Genomic DNA, 23,572 nt, shown 5'->3' with positions numbered 1-23,572 from the left:
TTTGGATTGCAAGCCTCCCTCTTTTTCCTCCAAACATAACAATGGTCATTATGGCCAAACAGTTCTATTTTTGTGTCATCAGACCAGAGGACATTTCTCAAAAAAGTATGATCTTTGTTCCCATGTGCAGTTGCAAACCTTGGTCTTTTTTTTTATGGCAGTTTTGGAGCAGTGGGCTCTTCCATGCTGAGCGGCCTTTCAGGTTATGTCGATATAGGACTCGTTTTACTGTGGATATAGATACTTTTGTACCTGTTTCCTCCAGCATCTTCACAAGGTCTTTTTCTGCTGTTCTGGGATTGATTTAGCACTTTTCGCACCAAAGTATGTTCATCTCAAGGAGACAGAACGCGTCTCCTTCCTGAGCGGTATGACGGCTGCGTGGTCCCATGGTGTTTATACTTGCGTACTATTGTTTGTACAGATGAACGTGGTACCTTCAGGCAATTGGAAATTACTCCCAAGGATGAACCAGACTTGTGGAGGTCTACAATTTATTTTCTGAGGTCTTGGCTGATTTCTTTTGATTTTCCCATGATGTCAAGCAAAGAGGCACTGAGTTTGAAGGTAGGCCTTGAAATACATCCACAGGTACACCTCCAATTGACTCAAATGATGTCAATTAGCCTATCAGAAGCTTCTAAAGCCATGACATCATTTTCTGGAATTTTGCAAGCTGTTTAAAGGCACAATCAACTTAGTGTATGTAAACTTCTGACCCACTGGAATTGTGATACAGTGAGTTATAAGTGAAATAATCTGTCTGTAAACAATTGTTGGAAAAATGACTTGTGTCATGCACAAAGTAGATGTCCTAACCGACTTGCCAAAACTATAGTTTGTTAACAAGAAATTTGCGGAGTGGTTGAAAAACGAGTTCTATTGACTCCAACCTAAGTGTATGTAAACTTCCGACTTCAACTGTATATATGTTTTCAATAAACATTGGAGACGAAATATAGTTGACATGTCAACAATTAAGCCAACCCAGTCTGTTTAGCACCATAATCGCGCACGCATCGGTTTTGTTGCTAAAACAACCAGCTAGTCTTATTGCCATGGTGATAAAATAATTGAGCCGCTCATCACAATCTGGCCATGGACAGAAGTATGGTACTTTCTAGACACAAATCATAAGAACTACCAACCACTGACCATGATCACTAACAACTGAACCGTCCTCCTAACCTTACGCCTGTCCTTACCCCTAAATGAAAATCAAATATATACTCATAAATGTTGATATTTATTATATTGCCAAAATGTTCCTTTCTATCATGACCATCTAGTGACTAGCGACTTCAGCCTGTGGTGTGTTCTGAAGGGGTTGTGTCCTGCCTCAGTGGGAGGAGCTACGGTCGTTGGCCACGTCCTGTAATCTGCGGAGCAGGGCCGTCTGGTTGTCCGGGCACACCCTCTTGGGCGATGGCTCCTCCTCAAGCTGCATGCTGCGCTTCTTGGTGGGCGTCTCCCCGGTGCGGATCATACTGTTGATCTCCGCCAGGCGCTGCACAGACAGAGGTAGAAATCAGAGACACAGGTCAGGGAGGGTTCATCATCATCACACGTCAGTATGATTAAACTAATCAATGAGTCACTGTCAGGGTTTGAAAAGTACTGTGCTGAATCAACGTTAACCAGCATACATTGTGTGCATGAGTACTGTATGTGTATGTACTTGTGACTCACGTTGGATGGGCTGCTGCAGATGTAGTATAAGATCTTGTCCCGTGCGGTAATGGAGGGGGTGGGGGGGCTTCCAGTAGTCTTGTGGGGGGAGATGTAGATCGAGTGGTTGTGGGACAGGAGGACCCTGCGAGGGGAGCTGGTCCTCAGGGAGGGGTACGGGCACAGGGGAGGAGACTGCACCTGTCACAAAAACATTATAAGAGCATAGGCAGATACCTATTCAAAACATACATTAAATTTGTTAATGTCATTTTCCTCTCCCTCCCTTACTCTCTACCTCTATCCTCTCTTGCTTTTAACCAATAGGTTTGCAGAATAGAGTTAAGCTTGTAAAGATACTAGCAAGAGCAGTCTGCGGGATTCTCTTGTCTTCTAAGTTTGTAAACAAAACTCATACTTTTTCTCCTCTTTCATCTCTCCCTTTCCTATCTTTCTCTCTTTTCCTCCCTTGCACCCCCCACCCGCTCCCTCCCTCTCTCACTCACTCACTCACCCCTGCAGAGGGCGAGCTGGGCGAGTAGCGGAGGGCAAAGTGACGCATCTGTTTGATGTAGACCCGGTTGTAGAAGTGTATGAGGTCTCCTCGCTCCTCCTCCCCCACCACTCCCCCCTCCTTATCCTGCTCCTGGGAGGGAGGGAGGGATGAGGAGGTGGAGGGGGCCAGGGTGGGGGTGGATGGGATGCTGCCAGGCTGTGGGGCAGGTAGGGTGCTGGTGGAACACATGGGCACTGGGCTGCTGTCTCCACTCCCTGAAGGGGGTAAAGAGAGAGGGAGAGGGAAAATAGACAGAGGGAGGGGAGAAGAGGTCCAGGAAATAGTTTGCGTCTCAACATGTAACCCAGATCTAACACAGTGTGTGTGTGTGTGTGTGTTCTTACCCTGCTTCTGGCTGTTGTCTGTGGGAGAGCTCTGTGTGTTTCCCACACTGCTTCCCGAGAGACGTTTCTTCTTCCCAGAGATCAACACACTCCTGTAGACCTGGTAAATAAAATCACACACAACCAGTGGTTCCAGGGCTACCGGAAAACGTGTGGTGAGGTGTAATTTGCACTTTTCAATCACTTTTGATTCAGTTTAATACATCGACGCAAAGCATTAAAGAAAGAGGAAAAGTGCTGTTTTTTGGACCGATTTGCCTCATGATTTGTAAATTTGCACACAATTTATCTGTCCTTCACATCAGAGTGCTGTTGTAGGCTCTTTGCGTGTCTTGACCAATCAGATTCATGGAAATCGCAGGTCACGGGGGCCGGGAACAACACTCAAGGCGATCCCTCCACTTTCCTCCGGTATTTATTTAGCAAGCATCACTCCTGACAGACACAAGCAAAAACTCTTACATAAATGTAGCAGCCTATACACCTAAACATTAGCGATCTTACACGCTGTATTACATAGAAAAGAGACAATTTTTCAGTCTAATCAACTGTAGGCTACTAACAACAGCAGCTGCATAGACCCCTTTCTGTTTTTGCAAACATTCCAGCATGAGGGCGATGTGCGCAAGATGGTGGCAGAACAAGGGGGAGTTCTAATAGAACGGCAGCAAAAGAAGCCTCTTATTTAAATGTTGATTATGAGTGCATTTCACACTACTTTTGGATCATAATTGGATTTTAAGGCTTGAATGAATGTCCTGCCTAATATAATATTTGTGTCATCATTGTAAATCAACTGCATTATGCTTTTTTTTTTTTTTTTTTTTTTTTTTTTTTTAAAACACTTCAACCAGTAAAATGGCTCTTTGGCTAGCTTTTGCTTAAGCATATATCAATGAGCATTAGCATTCTAGCTAACAACTGCTGCATCCAAACTAGTTATTTTGCAAAGAGCACAACCAACTATAATCTTAGCGACTGTTCAAGCAAGAATCAAAACATCATTGTGTATGAGAAGTAATAAAAACTTAAATCTAGGCTATGTTGAATGGGCACAGATGGTGATGGCTTTCTTACTGCCACCAAGAGTCGCGCGCAGGAGTTTGTGACGTCAGTGTGTCGTGTACTGGAAAAGGGTCTATAGCCTAGCCTACTATGACAGACTGAGAACATTTCTTACTTGTCCTACAGTTGCATAGGGCAGGACTTTACGATGCAAACCTGCATAAAGCAAGCTCAGCACTCAGTTTTATTTTCCAATCATGTTGTTTTCACTGTGTCTGCATATAAGAACCCCTCTATTAAGGTCACATACCACCCCTACCATGTCACAACAACTGATAGGCTCAAACGCATTAAGAAGGAAAGAAATTCGACAAATTAACTTTTAACAAGGCACACCTGTTAATTGAAATGCAATCCAGGTGACTACCTCATGATGCCGGTTGAGAGAATGCCAAGAGTGTGCAAAGCTGTCATCAAGGCAAAGGGTGGCTACTTTGAAGAATCTCAAATATAAAATATATTTAGATTTTTTAAAAACTTTTTTGGTTACTACATGATTCCATATGTGTTATTTAATAGTTTGATGTCTTTACTAAATAGTAAAAATAAAGAAAAACACTTCAAATCAAATCCCATGTTATTGTCACATGCTCCAAATAAAACCTTAACGTGAAATACTTACTTGCAATCCCTTAACCAATAATACAGTTCAAGAGTTAAGAAAATATTTACTAAATAAACTAAAGTAAGAAAATATTTACTAAATAAACTAAAGTAAAAATAAAAAGTAACACAATAAAATAACGAGGCTATATACAGGGGGTACCGGTACCGAGTCAATGTGCGGGGGAATAGGTTAGTCAAGTTATTTTGTACATGTAAGTAGGGGTAAAGTGACTATGCATAGATAATAAACAGCGAGTAGCAGCAGTGTAAAAACAAAGGGAGGGGGGGCGTGTCAATGTAAATAGTCCTGGTGGCCTTTTGATTAATTGTTCAGAAGTCTAATGGCTTGGGGAAGAAGCTGTTAAGGAGCCTTTTGGTCCTAGACTTGGCGCTCCGGTACCGCTTGCCGTGCGGTAGCAGAGAGAATTGGCTATGACTTAGGTGACTGGAGTCTTTGACCATTTTTTGGGCCTTCCTCTGACACTGCCTAGTATAGAGGTCCTGGATTGTAGGAAGCTTGGCCCCAGTGATCTATTGGGCCGTAGGCACTAGCCTCTGTAGTGCCCTATGGTCAGATGCAGAGCAGATGCCATACCAGATGGTGATGCAACCGGTCAGGATGCTCGATGGTGCAGCTGTAGAAATTTTGGAGGATCTGGGGACCCATGCCAAATCTTTTCAGTCTCCTGAGGGGTAAAAGGTGTTCTCGTGCCCTCTTCACCTTTGGACCATGATAGTTCATTGGTGATGTGGACACCAAGGAACTTGAAACTCTCGACCCGCTCCACTACAGCCCCATCGATGATAACGGGGGCTTGTTCGGCCCGCCTTTTCCTGTTTCCTTTTCCAACTCCTTTGTCTTGATCACATTGAGGGAGAGGTTGTTGTCCTGGCAGTGTGTCTCTGACCTCCCCCTATAGGCTGTCTCATCATTGTCGGTGATCAGGTGACCACTGTTGTGTCGTCAGCAAACTTAATGATGGTGTTGGAGTCGTGTTTGGCCATGCAGTCGTGGTGGAACAGGGAGTACAGGAGGGGACAAAGCACGGACCCCTGAGGGGCCCCAGTGTTGAGGATCAGCGTGGCAGATGTGTTGTTGCCTACCCTTACCACCTGTGGGCGGCCCGTCAGGAAGTCAAAGATCCAGTTGCAGAGGGAGGTGATTAGTCCCATGTTCCTTAGCTTAGTGATGAGCTTTGTGGGCACTATGGTGTTGAACGCTGATCTGTAGTCAATGAACAGCATTCTCACATAGGTGTTTGTTTTGTCCAGGTGGGAAAGGGCAGTGTGGAATGCGATTGAGATGGCCTCATCTGTGGATCTGTTGGGGTGGTATGCGAATTGGAGTGGGTCTAGGGTTTCCGGGATGATGGTGTTGATGTGAGCCATGACCAGCCTTTCAAAGCACTTCATGGCTACCAACGCTTCCTTCAGCACATGGACTATAGTGATCTGCTTGAAACATGTAGGTATTACAGACTCAGTCAGGGAGAGATTGAAAATGTCAGACACTTGCTAGTTGGTCCACGCATGCTTTGAGTACTCGTCCTATAAATCCGTCTGGCCCTGCGGCTTTGTGAATGTTGACCTATTTAAACGTCTTGCTCTCATCGACTACCGAGAGCGTGATCACACATTTGTCCGGAACGGCTGGTGCTCTCATGCATGCTTCAGTGTTGCCTGCCTCAAAGCGAGCTAAAAAGGCATTTAGCTCATCTGGTAGACTTCTGTCACTGGGCAGCTCGTGGCTGGGTTTCCCTTTGTAGTCTGTAATAGTTTTCAAGCCCTGCCACATCCGACGAGCGTCAGAGCCGGTGAAGCAGGATTGAATGTATTGACGCTTTGCCTGTTTGATAGTTCGTCTGAGGGCGTAGCGGGATTTCTTATAAGCGTCCGGATTAGTTTCCCGTTCCTTGTCTGAGGGCATAGCGGGATTAGTGTCTCGCCCTAGCCTTTAGCTCGAAGCGGATGTTGCCTGTAATCCATGGCTTCTGGTTAGGATATGTACGTACGGTCACTGTTGGGACAACGTTGTCGATGCACTTATTGATGAAGCCGGTGACTGAGGTGGTATACTCCTCAATGCCATTGGATGAATCCCGGAAGATATTCCAGTCTGTGCTAGCAGTCCTGTAGCGTAGCATCCGCGTCATCTGACCACTTCCGTATTGAGAGAGTCACTGGTACTTCCTGCTTTAGTTTTTGTTTGTAAGCAGGAATCAGGAGGATATAATTATGTTCAGATTTGCCAAAAGGAGGGCGAGGGAGAGCTTTGTATGCGTCTCTGTGTGTGGAGTAAAGGTGGTTTAGAGTTTTTTCCCCCTCTGGTTGCACGTGACATGCTGGTAGAAATTTGGTTAAATGGATAAGTTTGCCTGCATTAAAGTCCCCGGCCACTAGGAGCGCCTGTTTGCTTAAGGCCTTATATAGCTCGTTGAGTGCAGTCTTAGTGCCAGCATCGGTTTGTGGTGGTAAATAGACGGCTATGAATAATATAGATGAGAACTCTCTTGCTAGTGTGGTCTACAGCTTATCATGAGGTACTCTTGAGACTTCTTTAATATTAGAAATCGCACACCAACTGTTATTTACAAATAGAAACACACCCCTGCCCCTCGTCTTACCAGACGTAGCTTCTCAGTCCTGCCAATGTTAGGAATACCCAGCCAGCTCTATAGTGTCCGTGTCGTCGTTCAGCCACAACTCGGTGAAACATAAGATATTACAGTTTATGTCCCGTTGGTAGGATATTCTTAAATCGTAGATCATCCATTCTATTTTCCAGTGATTGCACGTTGGCCAATAGTACAGACGGTAGTGGAAGTTTACTCACTTGCCTACAAATTCTCAGAAGGCAGCCTGACCTCCGCCCCCTTTTTCGCCATCTTTTATTCACGCAAATGTCGGGGATTTGGGTCTTGTCTCGAGAAAGCAGTATATCCTTCGCGTCGGACTCATTAAAGAAAAAATCTTTGTCCAGTTCGAGGTGAGTAATCGCTGTTCTGATGTCCAGAAGCTCTTTTTGGTCATAGAAGACGGTAGCAGCAACATTATGTCCAAAATAATAAAAAATAAAAAAGTTACAAACTAGACGGAAAAAAAACTACAAAATAGCACAGTTAGTTAGGAGCCCGTAAAACGGCAGCCATTCCCTCCGGCGTCATTATTTGTCGGAGGGGATGAATGAGTAGGTGTGTCCAAAATGTTGACTGGCACTGTATATACACACACACACGTGTCTGAATACTTTCCAAATGCACTGTACATCATTGCATAAGGCCCTACTAACAGTACTCACGCTGCTGCTGGCCTGGGGCTGAGAGCGGTAGCACTTCATGATGTTCTGGAAGGACTTGTCCTCTTTGGTCACCTGCACAACAGTAGAAACACATACTACACACACTTCCTGCGACCTTACGCACCCACAGTCTATACACACCATGCACGCACGCACGCACGCACGCACATCCATATCCCCCTTCCCACAGAAACATCCCAATCCGTCCAGGATTTTGCGATTCTGCGCAATTTACCACATATTTTGCGAGGGCTTGCAAATTTGACCAATCGCCACACTATTACCACATAAAACAGTCAAATCATCGCAATATTATCGCATATAACTGTCGGATCACCACACTACAAAAAGAGGGCTCGCAATTCTAACCAATCACCACACTTTTACCGCATAAATGGTTCAATCAAGCAATACGTCAACAAATGTTTCCCTCGTCAGTGCATTTGTGACAAAAATGACAAAATCCTTTCAAATTGCCGCAGCAAAATCAAGTTTTTTGGCCCGCAACGATCACAAAAAAATCTCAACGAAATCCTGGAGGGACTGACACCCCCCCCACACACACACTCTAACCCTACCTTGGTCATGACGTAGACTGCACACATGAGGAGCTGGTCTAGGTGTCGGTCCATCATGAGCTCTGTGCATTGCACCAGGGAATACTCAAAACACGTCCAGATCTTCCTCCTCAGCTCACTAGAGATGTCCAGCTTGGCACACAAGTCTCTCAGACGCACACTGGCCATGTGGTACACCTGTTGGTGGTACAGAGCAGGCACAAAATAGTACCAGGGTTTAAGTCTTTAAACTCAAGCAAAAATCCATAATTTATGGTATGAAATAATACAGTTGTCGGGTTTTTAAAAAGGTAGAGTTGAAACTGGCCACATATGGCCCAGAGGGCAGAAACAGAATACTAGGATGGATTTAAACTATACTGAACAAACATTTTAAACGCAACATGCAACTATTTCAGAGATTTTACTGAGTTACAGTTCACATAAGGAAATCAGTCAATGGAAATAAATTAACTGGGCCCTAATATATGCATTTCACATGACTGGGAAGGGGTGCAGCTATGGGTGGGCCTGGGAGGGGATAGGCCCACCCACTTGGGAGCCAGGCCCAGCCAATCAGAATAAGTTCTAACCCACAAAAGGGATTTATTACAGACAGAAATACTCCTCAGTATCATCAGCTGTCTACGATCCTGCAGGTGAAGAAGCCGGACGTAGAGGTCCTGGGCTGGCGTGGTTACATGTGGTCTGCAGTTGTGAGGCCGGTTGGACGTACTGCCAAATTCTCTAAAACAATGTTGGAGGCGGCGTGTGGTAGAGAAATTAACATTACATTTTCTGGCAACAGCTCTGGTGGACATTCCTGCAGTCAGCATGTCAATTGCATGCTCGCTCAAAACTTGAGACATCTGTGGCATTGTGTTGTGACAAAACTGCACATTTTAGAGTGGCCTTTTATTGTCCCCAGCACAAGGTGCACATGTGTAACGATCATGCTGTTTAATCAGCTTCTTGATATGCCACACCTGTCAGGTGAATAGATTATCTTGGCAAAGGAGAAATGCTCACTAACAGGGATTTAAACAAATTTGTGCACAACATTTGAGAGAAACAAGCTTTCTGTGTGTATGGAACATTTCTGGGACCTTCTTTTCCAGCTCTTGAAACATGGGACCAACACTTTACATGTTGCGTTTATATTTTTGTTCAGTATACTTCCTCCCTATCCAAAAGATGAGATGAGTTAGATTTGTAACGTGCCTGAACTATCCCTTTAAATTCAGTGACCAATAGAGATTATGTTTGTGTGCCCTTACCTTGCGGAAGAACAGCGAGAGGGAACCCTTTTTCTGAGGCTTGTTACTGGACGGGACCTGGGCTGCCAGCTTCTTGATTGGTTTACTGGTGGCGGGGCTGCCTTGTGGGGCAGGACTGTTCAGGGTGGTGGTGGTCTGTGGTTGGCTGGTCAAAGTGCCAGTCAGGGACTGGGCAGACAGGGGCTGGAGCATGGCCGTGCCTTGTCCCGTCACACTCACCTGGACAGGGATGAAGGTGATGCCTCCGTTCTCATTGGCTATTCCTGCAGAGGTCAGAGGGCATGAGAGTTCTCATTAATAACCTGCATCAGTCAGAAACCCCACTATACAATGCATATAGGAGTATACAGTATCATTTGGCAGTAAGGGCGTGTACAAAAGGTGTACAAAAAAACATAATGTCATACTGTACAGTAATGAATCTGCAAACGTCACCTTGCACAGGTATGGTGACCGTCTGTCCGTTGTTAGCGGTAACCGTGGCCGTTGCCATAGTGACCACTGTCTGTCCGGCAGGGATGGTGGTGGTGACGATGGCCTGGGAGGTCCTGACGGTGGTGGTAGTGGTGCTGGTGGAGGAGGGGTCTGATGAGGTGTCGAAGGAAGCGTCCACAAACAGCCGTCTCCTGGCCGAGCCCGTGGGGGGGGAGCTGTAGCGGTCCAACAGGGTGGTGGGAGAGGGAGAAACACCTGGGGGCGAAGTGGGGAGAGGAGAGGGGGAGGGAGGGTGGAGTTAACCAACTGACTACAACCCATTGACTGACTATTTGAATGAGTTATTGCACAACTGACAGACAAATTGACCTCCTGACGAGCTAACAAGCTAAATGACTAACCTTTCCCACCACTGTTGGTGCTTAGGTCAGTGCCATGGATGTTAGGGATGAGAGGGGCGCTGCCAGCACTGCTGTCTCCGTTCCCATCCTCCAGGTGCTGCGGTGGCATCACCTGAACATCAATGAGAAAGATTGTTATTTTGTTCTGATTTCAGTCCAGTCCATCTTTTTCAAGACATTGAATTCAGAGTTACTTTGGGGCCACATGATTCAGTATGTGTGTGAGAAGTGAAACTTGGCACCATTTTCTTAGCTGTGCATGTGATGAGTAGGGTGGGGATAAGGAGGGGTGCTGTGGATGTCCTACCTCTTGGCAAGCTGGTGGCTGGTTCTTGGCCTCCCTGACGCTGTCCCACAGCGGGGATCCCCCCCTCCAGGCCAGGCTCTCCAGGACCTGTTCCTCCACCTGGTTCAGATGCTTCACTACCTCCCTGAACAAGCCCTGCTCTGCCCGTACCAGCACCTCAATCACCTGAGATAGATTACACAGATATGCATGAGCGCACGCACGGAAGCACACATGCACAAACGCACACAGACAAAAGGGGAGAAAGTTACATACTGTCAGGTCACACACACTCATGACTAACACACACACACACTCATGACTAGGACAATCACACATACAAACACGTAATACAGATAGAAATACAAGCATGTACCTTGTAGAAGTGGTATGCGGGGAGCTGGAAGATGTGTATGACTCGTGGGAAGTCCCCTGGGGGTCGGTAGGAGAAGATGACAATCTCTAGACAGCAGGCCAGCAGAGAGCGCTGGAACACATCCTGCTCCAGAATACCCTAAGGACACAACAGAACAAAAGGTTTATTGCTCATCCACCATAGAGAACAAATTATTTTCCATATTTTTACAAGCAAGACTGGCAGAGATGAAAGTGTCATAACATGCAATATCTCAACGTAGAGGCCAATTTAAACATATACGGTGTACAAAACATTAGGAACACCTTCCAAATATTGAGTTGCACCCCGTTTTGCTTTGAGAACAGCCTCAATTCGTATGGGTATGGACTCTACAAGGTGTCGAAAGCGCTCCACAGGGATGCTGGTCCATGTTGGCTCCAATGCTTCCCACAGTTGTGTCAAGTTGGCTGGTTGTCCTTTGGGTGGTGGACCATTCATGATACACTCGGGAAACTGTTGAGCGTGAAAAACTCAGCAGTGTTGCAGTTCTTGACATACTCATACCGGTGCGCCTGGCACCTACTACTATACCCCATCCAAGGGCACTTAAATATTTTGTCTTGCTCATTCCCCCTCTGAATGGCACACATACACAATCCATGTCTCAATTGTCTCAAGGCTTAAAAATCCTTCTTTTACCCATCTCCTCATCTACACTGAATGAAGTGGATTTAACAGGTGACATCAATAAGGGATCATAGCTTTCCCCTGGATTCAACTGGTCAGTATGTCATGGAAAGAGCAGGTGTTCCCAATGTTTTGTACACTCAGTGTATATGTGAACTGAAAATACAATACCGTAACTTGGACCTTTGCATAAATCATGCTTTGACGTCAATGGGAAATGTGTGTGAAATTTCTAGTTAGCTACAGCAAACTGAGCTGAGCTAGCAGGGCAGCGCAGCGCAGGTGAGACTCACAGAGAGGTCCGTGTCGCCCAGTCTCTCCTTCTCCTGGTCAATGACGGCCTCCAGGGTTTTATAGTAGAGCGCCTCTGCCAGGCGGAAGTACTTCACTGCAATGTCTTTCCCCAGTCCTGCGTTCTCCTCCCCTTTGCCCTCAAAGTGCTGACAAAAGACCTGGCACATGTCCTTCAGCCTAGTGGAGATGGTCTCACTTGGGTCTCTGGCACACGCCCTGGAACAAGACAGACACAGTTACTGATAAATCACCCTCCAAACTCATACTTACACCCCAAAACTGTTATAACACCTTTCACGGCTCAAATACTAACAACCTGAAATGAAAATGGACAACTGAACTCTTCCGTGTGGTAACAATATAAGAATGGGTGAGTATTTGAAAAGGTAAAGCCTATCCAATACATAAAACACTAAATAATAACAATCTGTATGTGGTTCACACACACACACACAGAATGTGGAATCTGACTGGCCACCCAAGTGGCCCCCCAGAGATTTTGAGTTAGGTTGTCTCTGAATATATTGATAATTTTGACAAAGATGCACACCTTCAGCAAGACTCATCAATCTCACCGGAGAAAGAATACAATACGTGCAGGGGCAAACAGTGCCCCTCTGTCTTTGTATGTGTAGCCCATGTATCTGATGCCATCTGGCCAAAAAGAGTATGACATGCCACATTATTTTTGACCAGACAGCATCAGATACGTGGGCTACAGATACTAAGATAGAGGGGCGCTGTTTGCCTCGCTCGGATGCTTTCTCTGTTGAATTAGACTCAGCTTCTTGCAAATCGAAGGAAAATTATGAAACATGGATAGACACAAATGAGAAATCACATTAGAAAAAGTTAATTTCTTTTTTTATTGTAACATTTTTGGGGGAAGCCTGGCTTCCCTTGGCATCCATGAATACACACCACTTTATAGGCTGAATGTCATTACACTGATGGTGTTTGTAATAGGATGTCCCTTTCCATTCAAGTGGTGGGTGCACAGTGCACTGTTCGGATGCTAGACTTATTTTGGAGTAGACGAACGTGCACAGGTAACCTAAATTTTGAAGTGATTTGTTAGACAATCAGGGGAAAACATCCTGACTGGTTGTGTTCATGACACATTAAAAGGTAACACATTTGTACAGTTAAATTACATGTCTTTACCATGAAATCCATCAAAAACAAAGTGCACACATAGGAGGTCCTGTTAAAAAAAATAGAGACCCCCTAAATGTCACAGTATAATAAGCACTTTGGATGCCACTTAAGAGAATTTACTACTGTATGCTAATACCCTTATATAAAATCACAACCTTGAATGCAAACACTGTAACAAGGCTTTTGGTTTAATTGATTTAGGATTTATTGAACAGGGAAATGTACCAAACCTAAGCTGAAGCATTTAATGCGTTGAACCATCAGAATTATATATAGGGGGAAAAAAATCCACCTTGCTTCGATTAAGGTTAAAAATGTTTTGGCCCCACAAAACTGGGTCTGTGCTCCACCTTGGCCACCCCATTAAAAATGTTCTGGGCCACTGGTGTGGTTGTGTGCAGCTTAGAATACATGTTATTATTTGTATTGTGTGCAATACCTCAGTAAGTCTGTGAGTCTGCCACTGGGGCGGTGTTTGAGTCCTGTGAGCAGGCTGTGGAGTCGGCCAACACTCTGCATGGCTGTAGATACCGGCGTGCCCAGACAGTTGTCCTGGACATACTTAAGACCCGTCAGAGGAGTAGACACCTTCAAGGCTGAGGCCTACAGGACACACAAAGGGGACATAGCAAAGGGATTACTGTACATTTGCATTGAATTCAAACTCAAAGACACAAGACGTGCATGTGCGTTTGTGTGTTACAGTAATCATAATAACAGCAGCACATTTCATACATAACAAGCAATAATGTATAATAATAGTATAATAATGTGTGTGTGTGTGTGTGTGTGTGTGTGTGTGTGTGTGTGTGTGTGTGTGTGTGTGTGTGTGTGTGTGTGTGTGTGTCTTACAGTCAGACTGCTGTAGAGTCTGTATGCGGAGGCGTCCTGGTTCTTTACTCCCACACAGAGACAGGGGCCTGGTGTGCCAAGGTCTTCATTGGCCCCCTCTCCCAGGAAGATCCTCTCATCCAGACCCCCTGTGGCTAGAACATGCTCCTCGTACACACGCCCCATGGATGCACTAGACACACACACACAAATACACTGAGTATACCGAACATTAGGAACACCTTGACCCTCAGCCTAAATTCGTCTCAATTGTCTCAAGGCTTAAAAATCATTCTTTAACCTATCTCCCCTTCATCTACACTGATTGAAGTGGATTTAACACATGACACCAATAAGGGATCATGGCTTTCACCTGGTCAGTCTATGTCATGGAAAGAGCAGGTGTTCTTAAATGGTTTCTACACTCAGTGTATATGAGTAATGAATATTACTCAAAAGACTATCAATATCTGCTCTGTGAAGAGAGACAAGATAAGGATTGACTTACAAACTGTCTCCAAAATTCATAGGATCGAAAAAGCCAGTCAAACTATCTTCTTTCCCTTTGAGAATCTGTTGATGACACAGAAAATACATGATGAGACAAGGCAGACAAGTAGATTGTGTAGGACTGAGGTGTGAGTGTGTGTGTGTGTGTAGGACTGAGGTGTGTGTGTGTGTGTGTGTGTGTGTGTGTGTGTGTGTGTGTGTGTGTGTGTGTGTGTGTGTGTGTGTGTGTGTGTGTGTGTGTGTGTGTAGGACTGAGGTAGGTGTGTGTGTGTGTGTGTGTGTGTGTGTGTGTGTGTGTGTGTGTGTGTGTGTGTGTGTGTGTGTGTGTGTGTGTGTGTGTGTGTGTGTAGGACTGAGGTGTGTGTGTTTGTGTGTGTGCCAAACCTTCTTATGGAAGAGCCTCTTAATGAACGGTTTCCAGAAGTGTTCCTTGACCCCCTTTGCCTCCAGCACCAGGCCATCATGCAGTTCACACAGCTGTTCTATGAAGCAGTAAGGCCCTGCAGTAGGCTTGTAGTCCTTACTGTTGAAGTCCTCAGGAAGGCCTGTAGATCAGATGAGACATAGCAGCTTCCTGCATTAGATGCAAGTGATGAGGTATTACAGTAACTATGCAGTAACACGGAAAAGGACCACAGAGATTGAACATACTCTACGTACGGATCATGTGAGTAACCACACATGTATGCATTCCTAGCCACCGTGCTTCTACACCTGCATTGCTTGCTGTTTGGGGTTTTAGGCTGGGTTTCTGTACAGCACTTCGAGATATTAGCTGATGTACGAAGGGCTATATAAAATAAACTTGATTTGATTTGATTTGATGCCTGCACACACGTACACATGCACGGATACTGGTTGGATACTATCAATTTTGCTATCTATAGGAAGATAGGGAGGGTATATACAGTGCATTCGGAAAGTATTCAGACCCCTTGACTTTTTCCACATTTTGTTACGTTACAGCCTTATTCTAAAATGGATTACATTGCCCCCTCCCCTCATAAATCTAAACAGAATAACCCATAATGACAAAGCAAAAACAGTTTTTTTGCCATTTTTTCAAATGTATAAAATTTTTTAAACTGAAATATCAGATTTACATGAGTTTTCAGACCCTTTACTCAGCACTTTGTTGAAGCTTGGCACACTTGTATTTTGGGAGTTTCTCCCATTCTTCTCTGCAGATCCTCTATAGCTCTGTCAGGTTGGATGGGGAGCGTTGCTGCATAGCTATTTTCAGGTCTCTCCAGAGATGTTCGATCGGGTTCAAGTCCGGGCTCTGGCTGGGCCACTCACGGACATTCAGAGACTTGTCCTGAAGCCACTCCTGTGTTGTCTTGGCTGTGTGCTTAGGGTCGTTGTCCTGTTAGAAGATGAACCTTCGCCCCAGTCTGAGGTCCTGAGCACTTTGGAGCAGGTTTTCATCAAGGATCTCTCTGTACTTTGCTCTGTTCATCTTTCCCTTGATCCTGACTAGTCTCCCAGTTCCTGCCGCTGAAAAACTTCCCCACAGCATGATGCTGCCACCACCATGCTTCACTGTAGGGATGGTGGCAGGTTTCTTCCAAACGTGACGTTTGGCATTCAGGCCAAAGATTTCAATCTTGGTTTCATCAAACCAGAGCATATTTTTTCTCATGGTCTGAGTCCTTTTAAGTGCCCTTTGGCAAACTCCAAGCGGGCTGTCATGTGCCTTTTACTGAGGAGTGGCTTCTGTCTGGCCACTCTCCCATAAAGGCCTGATTGGTGGAGCGCTGCAGTGATGGCTGTCCTTCTGGAAGGTTCTCTCATCTCCACAGAGGAACTCTGGAGCTCTGCCAGAGTGACCATCGGGTTCTAGGTCACCTCCCTTACCAAGGCCCTTCTCCCCCGATTTCGCAGTTTGGCCAGGCGGCCAGCTCTAGGAAGAGTGTTGGTGGTTCCAAATTTCTTCCATTTAAGAATGATGGAGGCCACTGTGTTCTTGGGAACGTTCAATGCTGCAGAAATGTTTTGGTACCCTTCCCAGATCTGTGCCGAGACACAATCCTGTCTAGGAACTCTACGGACAATTCCTTCGACCTTATGGCTTGGTTATTGCTCTGACATGTACTGTCAACTGTGGGACCTTATATAAACAGGTGTGCCTTTCCAAATCATGTCCAATCAATTGAATTTACCACAGGTGGACTCCAATCAAGTTGTAGAAACATCTTAAGGATGATCAATAGAAACAGGATGAACCTGAGCTCATTTTCTAGTCTCATAGCAAAGGGTCTGAATACTTACATAAATAAGATATTTTAAAAAATAAAAATAATAATGTACAAAAAAATTCTAAAAAACGATTATGTCATTATGGGGTACTGCGTGTAGATTGATAACGTAACAAAATGTGGAAAAAGTCAAGGGGTAGGAATACTTTCCGAATGTACCGTATGCATAGAGAGATGGGAGGATAGGGAGGGGATATAGGTTTGGGCCGGGAGGTCACCTTTGAAGTTGGGGTTGAGCAGCTCCTTCCTGGTGTTACACAGTAGAGCGTTGGAGAAAACCAGGTCCAGAGCACACAGCAGCAGGTGGTATGAGTTCACCAGGTCATCACTGATCATAGGGAAGTTTCCTGGCAGGGGAGGGAGAGAAAGACATTGAAATAATCATAATAATAATAATAATAAGTAGGATTTTACACTGCTTTTCTAAGACACAAAGATAGTTTGACACAATGATCTGGTCCTAACAATAAAGCTTGTTGAATTGAATTGATCTGAAAGATAGAGCAGAGTAGTGCTGGTAGCCTCAAACCTCGATTGTGATTATTTCAACTACGTCCAAAGAACAATGGATATCACAGTATACTTACCAAAGTCACCTTTCACCTAATTCAATTAACAAACACGAGTAAAATCAAATCAAATTCAGTGTAGTATGTGTGAGGACACTCTTAGAAAAAAGGGTTCCAAAAGAGTTCTTCGGTATTCCCCATAGAAGAACCCTTTTTTGGTTCCAGGCAGAACCCTTTTTGGTTCAGGTAGAACTCTTTTGGGTTCCATGTAGAACCCTCTGGGGAAAGAGTTCTACATGGAACCCACTAGGGCTCTACCTGGAACCAAAAGGGTTTTACCTGGAACCAAAATTATTTCTTCAAAGGGTTCTCCTATGGGGACAGCCGAAGAACCCTTTAAGGTTCTAGATAGCACCTTTTCTTCTAAGAGTGTAGAGTCTAGTGAGTGTGCATAGAGCCAGTGCAAGGAAGTCAGTGCAAAATAATTAAGATAAATAAATAAATAATAAAGAGGGTCAATGTAAATTGTCTGGGTGGCCATTTGATTAACTGTTCAGCAGTCTTATGGCTTGGGGGTAGAAGCTGTTCAGGAGCCTTTTGGTCACAGACTTGGTGCTCCGGTACCGCTTGACGTGTGGTAGTAGAGGGAACAGTCTATGACTTGGGTGGCTGGAGTCTTTGACAAGTTTTAGGGCCTTCCTCTGATACCGCCTGGTATTGAGGTCATGGATGGCAGGAAGTTTGGCCCCAGTGATATACTGGGCCGTATGCACTACCCTCTGTAGCAACTTCCGGTCAGATGCCGAGCAGTTGCCATACCAACCAGTGATGCAACCTACCACCGCCGTGTCGCCGGCAAACTTAATGATGGTGTTGGAGCCGTGCACGGCCACGCAGTCGTGTGTGAACAGGGAGCACAGGAGGGGACTGATCTGGTTGTGTGTGTGCGTGCGTGTCTTTTGAGTTCTTATTAAGGATTAAGGAGATATAAAAATGACATGTATTTGCCCTGGCCTCTGTTCTCCTGCTGATGCCAACAACTCAGTGCAGGCCTTGGCATGCCAAGTGCCCAATGTAGAGTAGCTAGCCCTTGTCACTTATACTTTGTGAGTAACCAAGTAGTGATCACTTCACATAGCCTTCAAACTAGCCTTTTCTCAGGACCCCACTGATCCCTAGTCCTTTCCCCTCTGTCCTCCCCCTCTTTTCCAGTCTTTTGCCATGAACGAAACAGAAGTACTCACCTTTAGCGTTGACAAACAGAATCCAGCAGAAGTTGAAGACTTCAGCGACGGTGCAGGGATGGCGTCTAAATCAGAATAAGTCAGCGGTCAGTCTGGTCAAGGAGACTGACCGCTGTGCTCAGAGATCTCACGATCTGGCTGGCACCAGGATAGAAGCAATTCCATTTGTACATTCTAGCCATTTAGCAGATGATCTTATCCAGAGCAACTTACAGTAGTGAGTGCACACATCTACTTGGCTTTGTTCAAGAGCAGTCAAACTATTGTAGAAAATAGTGAGATGTCAGAACTGCATAGCGAGCTACAGTATCAACAATAAACTCACCTCTGTTTGCGGCTCCTGTGGACTCTGGGTGGGTCGTCAGAGGGTGCCTTAAAGATGGCTTTGAATATGGGGATGTATTTCTTGAAGATGACAGCGGAAATTGTGAAATTCCTCTCCAGCTTCTCCGTGCTCTGGCAAAAGTCTTGGGGCAGACTTGCCATGTCCTGCCATTTTTTCATCTTGTTAAAGAACTCAATGAGGCTGCAATCAGAAACAGGGCAACTGTTTGAGAATTGACAGTATTTTCCAGTTCAATAAATGATATATTACATAGGACAGTTATGTTGTTAGTAGATGTGTGGTTCCTTGTTCAGCATTACACAAATAACCATGTTGGAATCAGAATCCAAGAACTAAGCAAGAAACCATATGGACTGTTATGCAAATCTATGGAGGACTTTGTGTGAAAGTCCTTTAGTAAGTTATATATGAAGTGGGGCAGTTTTAGGGCCAGTTTCCTGGACACAGATTAAGCCTAGTCCTAGACTAAGAGGCCCGTTCAATGTATAATTTCCATTGAACATGCATTATTAGTCTAGGATTAGGCTTAATCTGTATCCGGGAAACCGGACCATAGGGACTAGTGCCTGGGCATACGCACCTTTGTTCTGAACAGCTGAGGATCCTGGTCAGAGAGACATAGTTTCCCTCCGCGGTGCCCTTACCCACCGTTGGTATGGCTGTCCTGCAGGCCACATAGAGAGCACAGGCTAACCAGTGTAGCTCACTGCCCTGTAAGAAAAGGGGATGAGAAAGAGAGAGAGCGGGGGAGAGAGAGTGTTACTTTTTCTGTCCCAGGCTCTATCTCACTATTAAGGATACCAGTTAGAGCTGGTGGGGCCAGAGAGGAGATATGTTAGAAATTCTCCCCTCTAGTGGTTTCTTCTGTTATCCCTATTCCTAATTTTCTGTCAAACCACCTCCAAATAAACCATACACAGATACAGCAGATGGCTATCCCTTATGAGGAAAGGTTTGTGAATAAGGCACATGCACAATGCAGATGTTATTAGAACAACCCTGATATCCATAACTATACCATATTTTAAAAGATCAAGTAAGTTGGATCATTCAGTGTTATGACCAAAGAGCAGCGCCCCCTTTTCTAGACCAGGGGTTGCCAACTTAGGGGGTGCGCCCCCCATATGGGGCGGCAATGTTCCGTTGCGAGGTGCGGGACCTTCCTTGATTTGAGGAGTAATTTTTTTATTTGTTTTTATACGGAACTAAAAACAATAAATAAATCTGTGATGCTTTAGGCTAAAACCAAGAGGTAAAATGACAGAGGAAGACTTGACTCTAATGCACATGGGGGAATATATTTGTCTCAATGACATTCAGAAGCAGAGCAACAACCTTCTAAAGTCAAGGAGTCAAAGAAATGGGACTTTGCATGGGAAGCAATCTTATACAATGTGTGACTCTGTCGCTATCAATTGATCTATTCACTTTATGTAAAAGAGAATATGCATCATTAAATTGAGGGTTCATATAAATGATCTTAATAAACATATTTGGTTGCGGAATAACATTTGGGGAAATAGGGTCTTGAGTTTATTTTCAGTATGCATTATTATTATTATCATTAAAGGGCCTACCTACATAAAGAGCCTACCTAAAATATGTCATGATGTCTTGTTAAACTATGTAGTTTGCAGGAAATTAGCTTCAAAAACATTTTCCTTGGTCCCTCAAATAAATTAAATAAATCAAGCTGGTGGTGTATTTAGTATAAGCTATCTCAATAAACAACATTTTGTAGTGACATTTTTTAAATGTGAAAAAGGGCGCCCTGGAGAAAAAAGGTTGGGAACCCCTGACCCCAGTTAACCTTGTCCTATTCTAAACCATGAGATTGGTCCGCCTCTAAATCTGACACACCCCGGTAAATTCAGACCGGTAAACTCCTCCCCTTTCCACAGAAAAATATCACAAATAATGGAGTTTTATATCAAATATTTATGTAAAACTACAAACGTTATTCAAGCTGCGTCTTTAAATATGAAATGAGACGACGTAAAATGTCGGTCGTGAAAGGTAGAGGCAATGCTACTCTTCAAGTGAAGCCTGCGGTAAAACGGTTGCCAAAATGGCTAAATGTATATTACTGTACAATATACAAAGCAAAACATATTTACCTCTAATGTGTAATTTTTGCTTATGTTTTCGTAGCTCTTCCATGCTTCGTTGCTCGCCTCCTCGTCCATATTCAAAGCTCGACAGAGATCTTCAAACCCCTGCCTTGTTTTCTGTAAAAAGTCTTCCTCCTCGTTCATTTTGACTGTTCCAAAGGGTACACAGCAAATAGATTCGGGTCCAAATTACAACGTAGTTGCAAAGCAGAGTCGACTCAAGCGCGGTTTGTTACAACGTACATATAAACAATGTTACTATTCGTATTGTGCGATCCAATATACAGTGGGTGCTATACAGTGTAGCCATTTAAATGTCCTTTGAGTGAAAGCAACTATCTCGCGTAGCAGATTACGCAAAAGACTTGCGTAGAGTACATGAGCGATAGAAAACGTGACATTGTTGACGGTATTTGCTTGGTGAATACGATATCAACCGTACTGGAGGTTTCCGCCCACAAAAAATGCGTTTCCAACCTTTAATGGATGAATACCAGTCATTCAATAAAATAATACTTCCGGCTGATTATATCATTCATACCAGTTTGATGTGAGATTTTTGTATCATTCATGCAATGTTCAACAACGTAAACCAAATCACTGGCGATTTTAGCATGTAAATCTTGGTGGCGCAAAAATATATATTTTTAGATGCATGCCAGCAAAGCCATTACACCACAGAGCACTAAACAATACATGCATTGCCCTATAACGGTGACAAACGGTACCCACAGACTGTTAGGCCCTACATAAAGCTGTCCCAACGGCAGAGTCCCATCAGCAGTCCCAACTCCTTACCACTGCTACACCTGGCTATCAGCGGAGCCTTGTCTGGCAGCGAAACAGTTCCTTCAGCCTAATTTACTGCCCTTAAAAAAAAACATAGCTGATATGGCTGACTTGCTTAAACAAATGTGGTTTCTACTGACAATTGAGATGTAGAAAATATGGCATAAGGAGACGAGGCAATGCATAATTTCGATTAAGACATTAATGAGCGAGCTAGTACGGACATAGTAAATATAACTATTTGTTGAGCACTTTTTAAACAAACAGTGACAGAATTCAGAACATGGAACATTCTTACAGTATTCTTCCTGTACACCAAGTCAGAACCGTATGATAAATAAAGGGGCCATATAAGCAGACAATGAAAGCTCTTACAATATTCGATGATTACATTTCTCTAAAACAGGCTATAGGCTACATGTGCACCACCAAGTCAGAACAGTAGGCAAAATTAGCAGGGGAAAAGGGACCAAATTATTAGGGTGAAGTTTACATACACCTTAGCCAAATACATTTAAACTCAGTTTTTCACAATTCCTGACATTTAATCCGAGTACAAATTCTCTGTTTTAGGTCAGTTAGGATCCCCACTTTATTTTAAGAATGTGAAATGTCAGAATAATAGTAGAGAGAATTATTTATTTCAGCTTTTATTTCTTTCATCACATTCCCAGTGGGTCAGAAGTTTACATACACTCAATTAGTATTTGGTAGCATTGCCTTTAAATTGTTTAACTTGGGTCAAACGTGTCGGGTAACCTTCCACAAGCTTCGCACAATAAGTTGGGTGAATTTTGGCCCATTCCTCCTGACAGAGCTGGTGTAACTGAGTCAGGTTTGTAGGCCTCCTTGCTCGCACATGCTTTTTCAGGTTTGCCCACAAATTTTCTACGGGACTGAGGTCAGGGCTCGGTGATGGCCACTCCAATACCTTGACATTGTTGCCCTTAAGACATTTTGCCACAACTTTGGAAGTATGCTTGGGGTCATTGTCCATTTGGAAGACCCATTTGCAACCAAGCTTTAACTTCCTGACTGATGTCTTGAGATGTTGCTTCAATATATCCACATAATTTTCCTACCTCATAATGCCATCTATTTTGTGAAGTGCACCAGTACCTCCTGCAGCAAAGCACCCCCACAACATGATGCTGCCACCCCTGTGCTTCAAGGTTGGGATGGTGTTCTTCGGCTTGCAAGCCTCCCCCTTTTTCCTTCAAACATAACGATGGTCATTATGGCCAAACAGTTATATTTTTGATTCGTCAGACCAGAAGACATTTCTCCAAAAAGTATGATATTTGTCCCCATGTGCAGTTGCAAACCGTAGTCTGGCTTTTTATGGCGGTTTTGGAGCAGCGGCTTCTTCCTTGCTGAGCGGCCTTTCAGGTTATGTCGATATAGAACTCGTTTTACTGTGGATATAGATACTTTTGTACCTGTTTCCTCCAGCATCTTCACAAGGTCCTTTGCTGTTGTTCTGGGATTGATTTGCACTTTTCGCACCAAAGTATGTTCATCTCTAGGAGACAGAACGCGTCTCCTTCCTAAAAGGTATGACGGCTGCGTGGTCCCATGGTGTTTATACTTGCGTACTATTATTTGTACAGATGAACGTGGTACCTTCAGGCAATTGGAAATTGCTCCCATGGATGAATCAGACTTTTTTCTGAGGTCTTGGCTGATTTCTTTTGATTTTCCCATGATGTCAAGCAAAGAGGCACTGAGTTTGAAGGTAGGCCTTGAAATACATCCACAGGTACACACCTCCAATTGACTCAAATTATATCAATTAGCCTATCAGAAGCTTCTGACATCATTTCTGACATCATTTTCTGGAATTTTCCAAGCTGTTTAAAGGCACAGTCAATTTAGTGTATGTAAACTTCTGACCCACTGGAATTGTGAATTATAAGTGAAATAGTCTGTCTGTAAACAATTGTTGGAAAAATTACTTGTGTCATGCACAAAGTATATGTCCTAA

At 44.2% G+C, this 23,572-nt stretch overlaps 1 protein-coding gene across 1 annotated transcript; it reads right to left on the bottom strand.

Moving 5' to 3' along the window:
* Positions 1-856: 856 nt before the first annotated feature.
* Positions 857-21,118, bottom strand: LOC120054144 (retinoblastoma-like protein 2). The gene is made up of 21 exons (XM_039001564.1): positions 20,806-21,118; positions 19,269-19,399; positions 18,668-18,868; positions 18,343-18,407; positions 16,808-16,936; positions 14,716-14,876; positions 14,330-14,394; positions 13,843-14,014; positions 13,430-13,593; positions 11,832-12,048; positions 10,870-11,007; positions 10,515-10,679; positions 10,208-10,319; positions 9,807-10,061; positions 9,372-9,634; positions 8,116-8,292; positions 7,538-7,609; positions 2,569-2,668; positions 2,183-2,439; positions 1,690-1,869; positions 857-1,507 (listed from the first exon to the last, which is right to left on the bottom strand). The coding sequence occupies exons 1-21, from the start codon at positions 20,941-20,943 to the stop codon at positions 1,340-1,342; spliced, it is 3,330 nt and encodes a 1,109-aa protein (XP_038857492.1). The 5' UTR covers positions 20,944-21,118; the 3' UTR covers positions 857-1,339.
* Between the last annotated feature and the right edge of the window lie 2,454 nt (positions 21,119-23,572).

The sequence above is a fragment of the Salvelinus namaycush genome, chromosome 9, assembly GCF_016432855.1.
Source record: "Salvelinus namaycush isolate Seneca chromosome 9, SaNama_1.0, whole genome shotgun sequence".
Classification (NCBI taxonomy): domain Eukaryota; kingdom Metazoa; phylum Chordata; class Actinopteri; order Salmoniformes; family Salmonidae; genus Salvelinus; species Salvelinus namaycush.
This window is presented reverse-complemented; position numbering and strand designations above follow the sequence as displayed.

Excerpts from the sequence above, each read along its gene's own strand:
- LOC120054144 (XM_039001564.1), bottom strand. The coding sequence starts at position 20,943 with ATGAACGAGGAGGAAGACTTTTTACAGAAAACAAGGCAGGGGTTTGAA. Across the intron at positions 13,594-13,842 it reads GACTCTACAGCAGTCTGACT|GCCTCAGCCTTGAAGGTGTC; the intron begins GTAAGACACACA and ends TGTGTCCTGTAG. Across the intron at positions 10,680-10,869 it reads CCGCATACCACTTCTACAAG|GTGATTGAGGTGCTGGTACG; the intron begins GTACATGCTTGT and ends AATCTATCTCAG.